This window comes from Gymnoscopelus microlampas (genome assembly GCF_963454915.1).
Source record: "Gymnoscopelus microlampas genome assembly, chromosome: 13".
NCBI lineage: Eukaryota > Metazoa > Chordata > Actinopteri > Myctophiformes > Myctophidae > Gymnoscopelus > Gymnoscopelus microlampas.
In genome coordinates, this window is record NC_139950.1 from 19069451 (window position 1) to 19081241 (window position 11791).

At 44.2% G+C, this 11791-nt stretch overlaps 1 protein-coding gene across 4 annotated transcripts in view; it reads left to right on the plus strand.

Moving 5' to 3' along the window:
• The window catches only part of smoc2 (SPARC related modular calcium binding 2), a 29834-nt gene extending 20390 nt beyond the window's left edge, over nucleotides 1-9444 (plus strand). For 2 of the 4 annotated variants that reach the window (XM_084075704.1, XM_084075706.1), the window contains exons 9-13: nucleotides 122-226; nucleotides 6168-6267; nucleotides 6455-6702; nucleotides 7163-7200; nucleotides 8888-9444. In XM_084075704.1, the coding sequence (XP_083931830.1) occupies nucleotides 122-226; nucleotides 6168-6267; nucleotides 6455-6702; nucleotides 7163-7200; nucleotides 8888-8911 (515 nt within the window). In that variant the 3' untranslated portion in view covers nucleotides 8912-9444. The remainder of the gene's footprint in view (nucleotides 1-121; nucleotides 227-6167; nucleotides 6268-6454; nucleotides 6703-7162; nucleotides 7201-8887) is intronic. The other 2 variants (XM_084075705.1, XM_084075707.1) reach the window with 1 other exon arrangement.
• The last annotated feature ends 2347 nt before the right edge of the window (nucleotides 9445-11791 follow it).

Sequence of the window (11791 nt, forward strand, 5' to 3'; positions counted from 1 at the left end):
CTCCACGGGGGTAATTGAAAACACAGGGTCCTTCTCAGATTTCACACAGGGATTCTTCTCTGATCTATTCATTACAAACAGTGCCAAAATAATCACCTGTTTTGCTTTGGTTTGTTCTGTTGCTCCTCTGTGCTCCGACACAGATATGAACAGCCAAAGTGTGACGGCAACGCCAGGGCCCACCCTACGAAACCAAAAGACCATTACCGAAGCAGACATCTCCAAGGTAGGTCTCCCCAACATTTGGCTACCATTCAGTTCTTAATTTCTATGAAGAACACATGGTGAAACCTCTACAGTGTGCGAGGGTGTGTGCGTGCGTGCGTGCGTGCGTGCGTGCGTGCGTGCGTGCGTGCGTGCGTGCGTGCGTGCGTGCGTGCGTGCGTGCGTGCGTGCGTGTTGATATCATTAGCACCATTGGTCCCGGAAATGCATGATAAAGACTTGAAGACTCCCAGATACTGACCCTTGCTATCCAGAAAGCAGAGGGAGAGAGAGACGGATCATGCCGGGGGTTCTAATCTCAAACTGACGGATGATGGAGAGAGACAGAGTGATAGGGATGGAGGAGAAACAGGATGGGGGAGCGGCGTGAGATAATGATGGATTATAGGATGTCAGCGACAGGTATTGAGAGACAGACTGACAACAGTAAGATAACTTTGGAAGAGGGTAAAGAGGGGACGGCCAAAAGCAGCTTGGTTCCAATCCAGATATGATTCATAGTCTTGATATGACAAAAGAGGAATACTGTTTATGAAAGACGTCATTATTGAAAGTAAGAGCAAACAAGAGATTAACAAGACTAAGAGCCCTACAGTTCAATCCGATGCAGTTGTCATTTTCCCAGCCAGTGTACACGTTGTACTACCAAATCTACTCGTGCCCATCTGTGGGACCTCAAAATGTGCACACTGATTGCAATTAAAATCCATCCGAATGCAACACAACACACATTCAACATGGAATATGATATTGATGAGAGACTCAGCATTGAAGTTTGATAAAATGTATTAATGATCCGGGCCAGATTATCAATATATTGCATCAGGCAAGTACCCAATTGGCAGCATCCAATTTGCCGAGCTGGGAGGCACCAAAAACATCATCATCAATCATTCTGGTGGTCAGAAACAGCATTTTTCAAGTACTTGAATTTTCATTATCTATCAGAATCTCTGTGTGCATGTCCGTGTGTCTCGAGAACCATCTGACCGATCGACTTCAAACTTGGCACGTGTGTCAGATCAGTGGATTTCCAGACATTTCTATGAATCCACAAATCCCCATATGCTGTATGGAGGATCCCTGATCTCATCAATATGATGTCACTGTACTGACGTCATAGACCTCCAAGTTTATGCCCATATGGAGATCACTGATGTCATCAATATGCTATCATAGCACTGAGTCACATAGACTAGACTCCAAATACTATGATAATGGGCAATGGACTACTGTAAGTACTCTGACAACTGGTACAATCCTGGGTACTCTAACAATGGGTGCAACAGGTACAACAAGTATTACATAAACGAAGGGGTATGCTTCCCAACGGGCATCATTCCCAACTGGCATCGGCCTAGTTCCAATTAATAAGAAATAAGAAAACAAAACGTAGCCGCTTCTATGCGTCTTTGCACAGAGATGATCAGTAACAGAGAGAGGTAGAGAGAGGGAGAGAGAAAAAGAGATGCATTTATTTCAGTAAGTAATCTACATTTGCTGATATAATATGTTCAAATACCTCTCGTCATGTACGAATATCGTGAACACAAATCTCTTTGCTCGTCGGACAGTAGTAAAAGTGATCAATATCTATTTTGGAGCGGCAATGCACTGACGCACTGGACATAGTGTCTGCTATTTTATTCCTAATTGCAGTTTGATTTTTATTCATGTTAATTTACGGCTCTAGTTAACGTTACTCATAAAACATTTTCAGCTTGTCCTCATGACTGTCAATTAGAATTAGAAAGACGTCATTGAGATTAGCGGTCTAGCAATCAAAATTAGGAATACAATAAACCGCAGTTGTAACTAATTAATTAGGCAAACAAATGTTAAGCTACGTAGTTGGTAGTTAACACAGCTTATCTAATGTTAGACTGCTGGGAGACTGCAGCCGCTTCGTCCTGTGGTGCTGCTGGTATGGTCTTTTTAGATAGTGTGTACCCGCACAGGTTTAATCACATTAAGCCTGATTTATACTGTACATCACCGTACAACGACGACGATGGCGCTCACCGAGTCCCACCGCTCCTTATACCCCAGGGTAACATCTTTTTTAGATATCTTGTTTGAAACCAACGTGTTGAATGGACAAGTGTCATGGCAATTGTTCGCAAAGTTGATATTTTGGCCTGAGAGTGGTGCTAGAGGAAATGTCATCTCCAATGGGTTAGGGGTCATCCTTGAGGGAGCATGAATGCATGGCAATCATCCAGCCATTAGATTTTGAGATATATAGTGTTGAATTAGACATTTTGGACTAAGGATGGCACTAGAGGAAAGGCGCCACATCAAAGGGGTCACCAAAACCAGTGGGGTTCATCCTCCAGGCAGAATGAAGGTGCACAGAAAAATCAATGGCGATCCAGCCAGAGGTTTTCAAGATATCCTGTTTTGGACCAAAAGTGTTGGACGGCCGGACTGGATGGATGGACTGACCGATGTGGGGCTAAAACGCCTTCAAATCCTTGCTAGACCCTTGTCACGTTGATCTGTCTGGGTGAGAGCATGGCACCGCTTGAGATGGATGAGGGAGGTCACAGGTCACGTTGGTCTGAGGCAGATTTAGAGAAACAATGAGGCAAAATCGCCTAATCTCTCGATCAGGTTTAGCAGGCTGCTTTCAAGCAAATCCGATTGGCATGGCTCTCACAATTAGGATGGCTGACGTTAAGTCCAGCGCTCCGTCTTATTCACACTCTTCCAGGAAAGGCACGTCGATCAACTTAATTGAGCTGATGTCGCCAACAATGGGGCGGGTGAGAAGGGGTTGGGTTATTAGTCGCAGGTGATTTTTATGCGACCGGATCGGAGTTTACCGCAGCAGTGAAGGCGCTTGGCGAGTTTGCCATCCTTAGCTGTGGTTTTTTGTTGTTGTTGGTTTGGTAAACATGTTAATAATCCAGGCAGGCGGTGAACAGAGAGCCCACTGTTCTTGTCCCGTCCACCGCTGTTTATATAATGGTGAGCCCGGCCAGGTCTGGGCCCTCTCCTCACAGGTGCTAGAGTTGCGGCACAGGTCCACTGCTCTGTGGATACACTACTGCTACAGAGGCACCGGGAACGGGCCGCACAGTTATCAAACCAAAGAAAAAATGCAGTCAAAAACAGGCTCATCTTAGACCAGACACATTGTTCTCTATACATATTTTTGGACAGCTGATGAGATGTAGACCACAGCAAGCAGGGAATTATTACATTTTGTTACAGACAGCTGTCTCAGGAGGTGGTAATGGGGTGAAGAATAGCCAACTATCCAAAGAGAGAGGCTGCATGCCCAGTCACACATCCAACACACATGGGGTGGAATAGAAATACATTCTCACACATTCTCACACATGGGCATGCAAATACACACAAATACACTCTCATGCACGGAGACGAACTGAACCTGTACCATATCAGCCCAAAATGTACCCGCACAGAGGTTCAGAGAAAGCAGCATCTTGTTTTCTTTATGAGCTATTGCGTCAGTGGCCGTAAACCCAGTTAGTGTATAAACCCGGGATAATTATAAATGTTGCCTTCACATCATAGCAGTGCATTCGCTGTTGAAGCGCTGGTGTTGAGAGGTTTATGGGGCGAGATGCGAGGAGGGACCAACTTGCACTGAAAGGAGCAAGGGAAGGAAAGGGGTGTATTTTGCCAGCTTTCTCCCGAGAGGGGGTCATGGGATAGCATAGGGGCAGGCCTGGGAGCTGCGGCAGTGAGTGCTGACAGGCCTCTGCCCCATGTGGCTGTACAGAATAACACTGCCTTCATATTAACACTAACACAGTCACACAGTCTCTCTCTCACACACACACACACACACACACACACGCACACGCACACGCACACGCACACGCACACACACACACACACTACTGACCAACTACGTACAGTAGACATACATGGGAGTGGCCAGTCCTTCAGCTGGCAAACAATCGAATCATTTGAGGTTTTCTTGAAGTCTCCTGTGCAGCGCAACAGCTTGACTGTCCTCGTTTTTATTTCGAAGCACATCTGTCAAAGTCAAGCATTACATAATTATAATCATTAAGGAATCAGACAGCAGCCATTTACTGCTTTAGCCTGGAACTGAACGGAAAGTGGCCAGACTCAATTTCCTTTGAATGACAGCGGGAACATTCGTGCCCTGCCCCTCAGCTAAACGGTGTCCAGACAGACAGAAGCCGATCTGTCCCGCCCCCACGAAAACCTCCGCTGCCAAGAGGAAAGGGACTAGCAGCCTTACCTGATGGCTTAGAATTTGTATGAACTGGAGGAACATTCAGATTCCTGCAGGATTACAGAAAGAGCGTTTACTCTCCATGAAAAACACAGAGCCTCAAACAAGTCCAACTGCATCCCACAAATCCCTTTTCGGTCGGTAGCCAGATAAAAACACTTGCCTTTCTGAAGGTGCATTTGTGCTAGCGTCTAGACTAATACACAGAAAAAGGGGGCCCTGCAAGGCACCACTGTAGCGATTAACAGGTGGGTCAGATATTTTATTGGGTCTGGGCCAGAAAAGACCTACTAAAACTTAAATGCAAGCCTCCTCAGCTCAGAGGAGGTTTGCATGTAAAGAACAGCATGTAAAGGGTGATTTATACTTAGTGGCGTGCCGGTGTCACGCATATAGCAGATTTGAGAGCTTGTAGATCTGCTATTTTACTTGGTTGTGCGACATGGCGCAACCAAGTATAAATCAAGGGCAACCGTTTGGACATGTGCGCGTCTCGACCCTTGGATTGGTGCAGGCTGAAAGCTCTGTGCTACTTGGGAAAGGTGGGACGAGAGGCTGGGTGCTGGGTGTTTACCCCAACACCAGTCGCCACCTGTTAGAGAGGGGCAAAGCATACTATTATCTCCAGCACAGGAGAATCTGGCCCCGCAGGCCCTGGGCCATAAAAAAGAGCAGCAAACCCCTGGAGAGTTGTAGAGGGACGGCAGACTGTGAGAAAGCAGAGAAGAGTTTGGGATAGGAATCCAGGAATCTCTCTGTTGCCTTCAGCTCTTCCAGAAACAACCGTGGCCCACTCACTCTTAAAACTATATGGCCTGACACACAATTACTATCATTAGGGTCATTCCTCTTCTGTTGTCCATGTTCATATCACAGAAGGACCCCCCCCCCCCCCCCAACCCCATGACATGCTGCATGGGATGCTACTACTGTAGCTAAAAGGAGGTGCCTCCTATCCAGTTGTATGTGCTGGTTATGTCAGTCTGAGAAATGTCTACTACCCTCAATCTGCCACAAAGTGAGGAGGAGTTAATATGGATCTGTCAGAGGCTTGGATGTCACCAATGTGTGGTGTGTTTTCAAAACTGACTTCTGACCTTTACTGCATGTGATCTGTCACCTTTCTTGTTCGATCTTTCTCCTTGTACACTAATGAAGCTGCAATGGGCTAAAATAATCTTTGGCAGAACTACAGTTTGGTCCAGAAGGCCTTTTCGATGTAGATGTTGGCTAAGGCCAGAGTTCCTTGTCCATACAGTAACTCCAGTCAGTGCCTGGAGCGATGGAAACCTTAACCCTCAGTCTGGGGGCCTCTGGGATGATTGGCAGGTACTGGTAGCCTCTTCCATCTTCAGATTGGGGGAGGTCTGACACTTTATGAAAGGGAGTAAAAGGCAACTGTGACAGTCTCGTTTGGTTTTATTTTCTCTTTATGTGCTGTACACGTTAAAACGGCACTGTCTGTTATTTTGACTTCCCTCCCCAGACATTTATTAGCCCACCTATGATGGAAGGATTCCATATTGTTGCCATGACAAAGACTTGGGGATTGGGGGTAAAGGGGGGGGGGGGGGGGGGGGGGGGTTCCTGTGTTTAGGTTTGCACACATGTAGTACATTTGTTTATATGTCAAACCCATGATGCTACAGCAGCATGCACATGCATATTTACACTTTTGTGTGTTCATTTATGTGCACTTTTATAGGCTGTCCTGGGGCAAAGAAAACAGAGTTCCTGACGAGCGTTCTTGACGCGCTGTCAACAGACATGGTGCATGCTGTCACAGATCCAGCATCCGCCGGCAGGTATGATGCTCTCTTCTCTGTGGATTTGATAAGTTACAGGCATAAATTATGGATGTAGGTAGGCAAAAGGACGTACATATGTGAGAAAGATAGTTCTAACAACAAAGTGTTAACTACAGGAAGCTAGCACCATGTTAAGCGACAGCCTGGCTTAACAGACTGTCGGGGTTAATCCATGTTTGTCTAGGATGGCAGAGCCAGACCCCAGCCACACCCTGGAGGAGAGAGTGGTCCACTGGTACTTCAGCCAGCTGGATAAGAACTCCAGCGGCGACATCGGAAAGAAGGAGATCAAGCCGTTCAAGCGCTTCCTTCGCAAGAAGTCCAAACCCAAGAAGTGTGTGAAGAAGTTTGTTGAGTATTGTGACATCAGCAACGACAAGGCGCTGTCCCTGCAGGAGCTGATGGGATGCTTGGGCGTCACCAAGGAGGAGGGTAAGCGATTCAACAAATGCTACCAGTTCACCCAATGCTCTGCCATCAAATCAACATTTTTAAACCACTTTTAAACTGGCATCCCTATTTTGGGTATGTCATTATTAGTCGAACATTTTCGGAAATTCGCGAAAATAGCAGATCTACAGGTGTACAATGGACGCTTGTAGATCAGTTATTTTAACAAATCTTTGCAAATTAGCAAAAGGAAATGTTTTATAACATGGGGCTTAAAGGTTTAAGACTTACACAAAAGTTTATTGTACGTTTAAAACGTTGATCTGATGAAATAGCAGTGTGCAGTCAGTTATGTCATTATGGTCAATTAGAGCAAGTGAATTATGATTTTCACCCAATTGCATTCTTCTTCTCAGAGGCTGAGGTTTGGCCCTTGAAGCATTAGTTCTAGAATGCCTGCCTATGTGGCTGACAATGTTTATATCCTTTTTATGTTACACAGGAGCCAAGACAGGTGAAGGTGTCTCCTCCAGTAAACTGGTAAGCAATTAAGCCATAGTGAATAGTGAATACTTATGTAGGAGTATATTAGTATTTAAGGTATAGTATGTAACGTCGCCCTGTGTTTACATAACTAAACAATAAATACATGTTTTACCCATTATTTCGCTCTATACCAGCAGTCATCAGCCACTGGAGTAGTGGTGATGTTGACCTGGAGAAACACATTGCCCACTGTATTTTGGTATTTTCACTCTTTGCTTTGGTTGCCCAAAAACGTCCCTGTCTACCAAAATACTGTGAATACACCAAAATACAGCAAGAGGGAAATTTCTGAGTTTCTGCAGGTAAACACCACCACACTACTCCAGTGCCTGATAACTGCTGGTATAGAGGACAATAATTTATAGAAATATATATATTTATTACATTGCAAAGTTACAAACTATGCCTTGAATGTAAATAACATATTACAGTATGAATTTATCATGAACTGAAACACCAATATAACAATCTTTGTCTGTTGCTTTTGTGCTCTGTGAGTCTGTGAACAAGCAACTGCAAGCAGTGATTCAATTCACGTCTATAAGTTGCCCACTGGTGGGAGCGCAGCCACCAGACTAGAGACCATCTGTCAACCGTGACACTTTAACATGAATGTAGCAATTTCACTTTCCCAAAATTAAGTACCAGGAATACATTTTAGATACTGTATTGGCAGAACCCTAGCCTGGTAAACCCTCCCTCCGGAAATCTCATTTCCATTTGATTTCAGGAGTGAGTCTGGCCTGATCGCCCATGCTGCAATATTGGCTGTGGGCTGGAGTTGGGCGGGAGTAATACCGTTGACTGACAACCTCTTCAGCCAATGATCGTTTTTCCCCTTCAGCCAATCAGCAGTTCATTTTTACCACCTCCAGACTATTTGACGCAACGGCCATGCCCAAAATAGGTTGCCTTATTCGGATATATGTGTGTCACTGCCCGCCCCCGCCGGTTCTCTGAATTTTTATTTTTAAATAGGCTCTGTCATGATTAATTGACCACATATATGAAGTTTAACAACTAAATTCTATCCAAACGATATCTTATAAGTAAATTCCGTGCCTCAAAATAGAAGTTTGAGTGCTTTTTGAAGTAAAAAAAACAGCGGAGAAAATAGCGGTCAGAAAAGATGGCTGCCGTTCGTGTTTTGTCGGCTGTATTCAGGCTGCACTCGGTGCCATTCGGGCTCACTCAAACTCGCCACCTGATTGGCCAACTGTCGCTGTCAATCACAGAACGATGTGCGACGACGCTGATAGGCTCGTCTGTTTGGCGTACATAGCCAATATTGCAGAATGGGCGTTCAGGCCAGACTCACTCCTGAAATCAAATGGAAATGAGATTTCCGGAGGGCGGGTTTACCAGGCTAGCAGAACCCCCTTTGTTCATGTTTGTTTAAGTGCTAAAAGTGTGATTTTGATGTTTCACCATACGATGGAATGGAATCGCTATTTCAGGTCCCTCAATCGCAGAGCACAGAAACAACAGATGATCGACAAAGTAGACTTTGAGAGGATAAACCAAGGTTTATCCTGTTAATTCTTTCTACAGTTTAGGGACCCTGATTGCAAAAGCACAATCCTATTTGTATTTCAATGTTGACTTGGGAAATCTAGCTTTGCAGTGAAACAGTGACATGGTTGAAAGACAACAGCCAATACATTTCACACACTCTTCACAGAATCCATCAAAGAAGCAAGGCTAAAGCCAGCAACAGAGATTTCCCCTCCCCTTGGAGATTCTGCCCTCACCAATCGGCAATATGGAAACCATAGTATTTGCACTTTGTACTTTAAAAATAAATGTAAATTCACTTTGTAGAGATGAGGTATTTAAACAGACTGCTGAATCTGTGAATGATGTAGTTAGCTCTTTGTGTCCTGACAAACAAAAATTATTTAACACATACAATGTATGTGTCCTTTGTGTGTCTAAAAAAAGTATACTTTTCAGAGTTGTACAAGTTTTCATGTGTGATGTTGCATTTTGTTCCCTTGCCCCCATTGCATTGTTCCTTTTTATTGTTGTTGATGTTAATGCAGATGTATGGCTAGTTTGCTACATGGCTGAAATAATAACGTAGAACATATCATCTCTCATGTACTGACCTACAGTATAGCGACCCTTCCTGTTGCTTTGTACAGCAGTTTTCAAGAATGTTTTAAACATGGATCACAAAAAAATCGTACTTGTTCACATGTATTCATGTTTATTAGAAATAAAGAACTCTTTTATACATCTTTGTGTTCTGTCTGTGAGTCTTAAAGTGCTGGAAGGTCAGTGAAAGCCTCGGTTTCTCGTTAATCCAATTAGCTCCCTGTGATGTTTACCATCTTGCTATATAAACCTTGTAATGTTTTAGCCATTTTGTGTTTTCTTGCTGTGTCTTTTAATAAAACACCTTGTTGACACAGTCTTTAGCAGCCAAGCATTAGTCATACATAGCAAAGGTTGTGTATCACCTGCATTTTCAGACAGCTTGCCAAATCCCTTGGGGCAACATTTTGAAATTGTAAAAACGGTTGGTGCTCATTTCTGTACTCTTCACATGTTTCATTCCCCAGGTAGACTGAAGACAGATAAATGGACCCCTCCTGTGTGTGTGTGTGTGTGTGTGTGTGTGTGTGTGTGTGTGTGTGTGTGTGTGTGTGTGTGTGTGTGTGTGTGTGTGTGTGTGTGTGTGTGTGTGTGTGTGTGTGTGTGTGTGTGTGTGTGTGTGTGTGTGTAGTATTAGTTCTACTGTATGTGTATCGAAGGGCACTGGTTTAAGCGTTATTGCATGGTTATGTGTATGTGCTTACATGTATGTGTGTAAGTATCAATGGAATTTGAATGAATCCCTTTTAATGGAGTGGGCTCAACTTTTGGCTGTCTTGACTCATTACAGCACTGTACATTGTTTCAACATGATTCAGTTGAGTCCGCTAAGTTGTAAGCTGTGACTTTTCACACAGAAAGTTCCCTATAGGGGCCGATGGAATGACCTGAGAATGACCTGTTGTTCACTCAGGCTTAATTTATGATTAACACTTGGCCTCCATTCTATAAATCCAGAGCCGCGGTCTGATTTTAACACCCAGGGAGGAACAGGGAGAGGAGATTACAGACTGTCTGCTCTAAGATGGTGGATTCGGAACGGTGAACCAGTGGCTCTCTTATAGTGCCTTCTCCATCCGTGAGGAGATATGAAAGTTAATCACAACAAGGCATGAATCATCGTTAATATTGTCGCTGTCAGATGGAAATGTCCAAAACCGTTACTTCTCAGGAAATGGAAAAAGGAACCTGTGTTCCAATGGATCCAATGTAGTTATTATTTAGTCACAAGCTCTTGTCAACACTTTTCATTGGTTAAATATTTATAAAACCTACACAGACCACTTTTACTTTCAATGTTTCTTTTGCACACCCACTCTTGTAAAAAAAAGTTGGGAATTAATTTACGGATAAAAAAAGTTGAAATCTGAAGATGCAGTGAAACGAGAGAACGTTAGCACTCCCCTTTGAGGATGGAAGAGGTCTATAGTTTCCTTTAACACATACAGTTATGGCATTGCCATCTACTTCGCGGCATCTCTAACCAAATTTCTTTGGTTGACTTTACGTGCCTTATACTTGCTGTTTGAGGAGTGCCACATGCGGGGGTCTGCCTGTTGGGACTCGGTGGGAACCACTACTCCTGGAGCGTTTGGGTGGCGTAGAGTAAAGTTTCAGCTCACCACCGTGGAGTCTATTTCTATTCTCTGCTCCAATGAGCACAATTGGCCGTGTCCGTGGGTGGCGATGTCACAATTAGAAGAGTTTTTGTCTGCACCCTCCCAATGACCTACTGTGGTTAGCAGGGATGGATGGATCACTCATAGACTGGGGAAATCGGGAATTAGCACAACTAGTCCATACCGGCAATGTGTGCAGACAAACTATATGCAGACAACCCGGTCATTTACGACACGGCGCGGAATCGTTGGCACCCATAACCATGATAAGTTCATGTTGACGCTGTTTGAGCTGTGTGCTAATAATACAATATGGATTCGAACATTGCACGTGTCAATCTGCATGCTAGTAGTGCCATGGAGATGATATCCAAAGCGCCCTCCTGCTCTTAAAATGATGTGTGTGGACACAGGCCCTAAATGAAAGTCCTTTATAAGTTTGTAGCGTCTGCCTGTTCTGCCATAGCCTGCAGGGCTGTAACCATGCCAACAGAGCGCAACCATGAGAACAGATCCCATAGCCCGAACTCTGAATCTCTGATGTTTACACAAAAACTAATAAACAGCTTAAATTAGGGGAAAATTAAAAGCAGGCTTCCTCACGGTCTTCCTGTGCTAATTGTCAATGGCCATGTGCAAGTTCTGATCAATTGCTCAACCCATTGAGAGAGAAATAAAAATTGTGAAGAGAGTGGTGCCTTTGATGAGCCCCGTATTGATGTTGTCATCAATGTTTGTTTATTGGACATACATACATACGGACGGACACACAGACAAAGTCAGATATAGGAGTGGTTGGCACCACTCAAAAATAGGATAACACACACTGACTGACAGACGGAGCTTTCACATTTGCACATCACTATCTT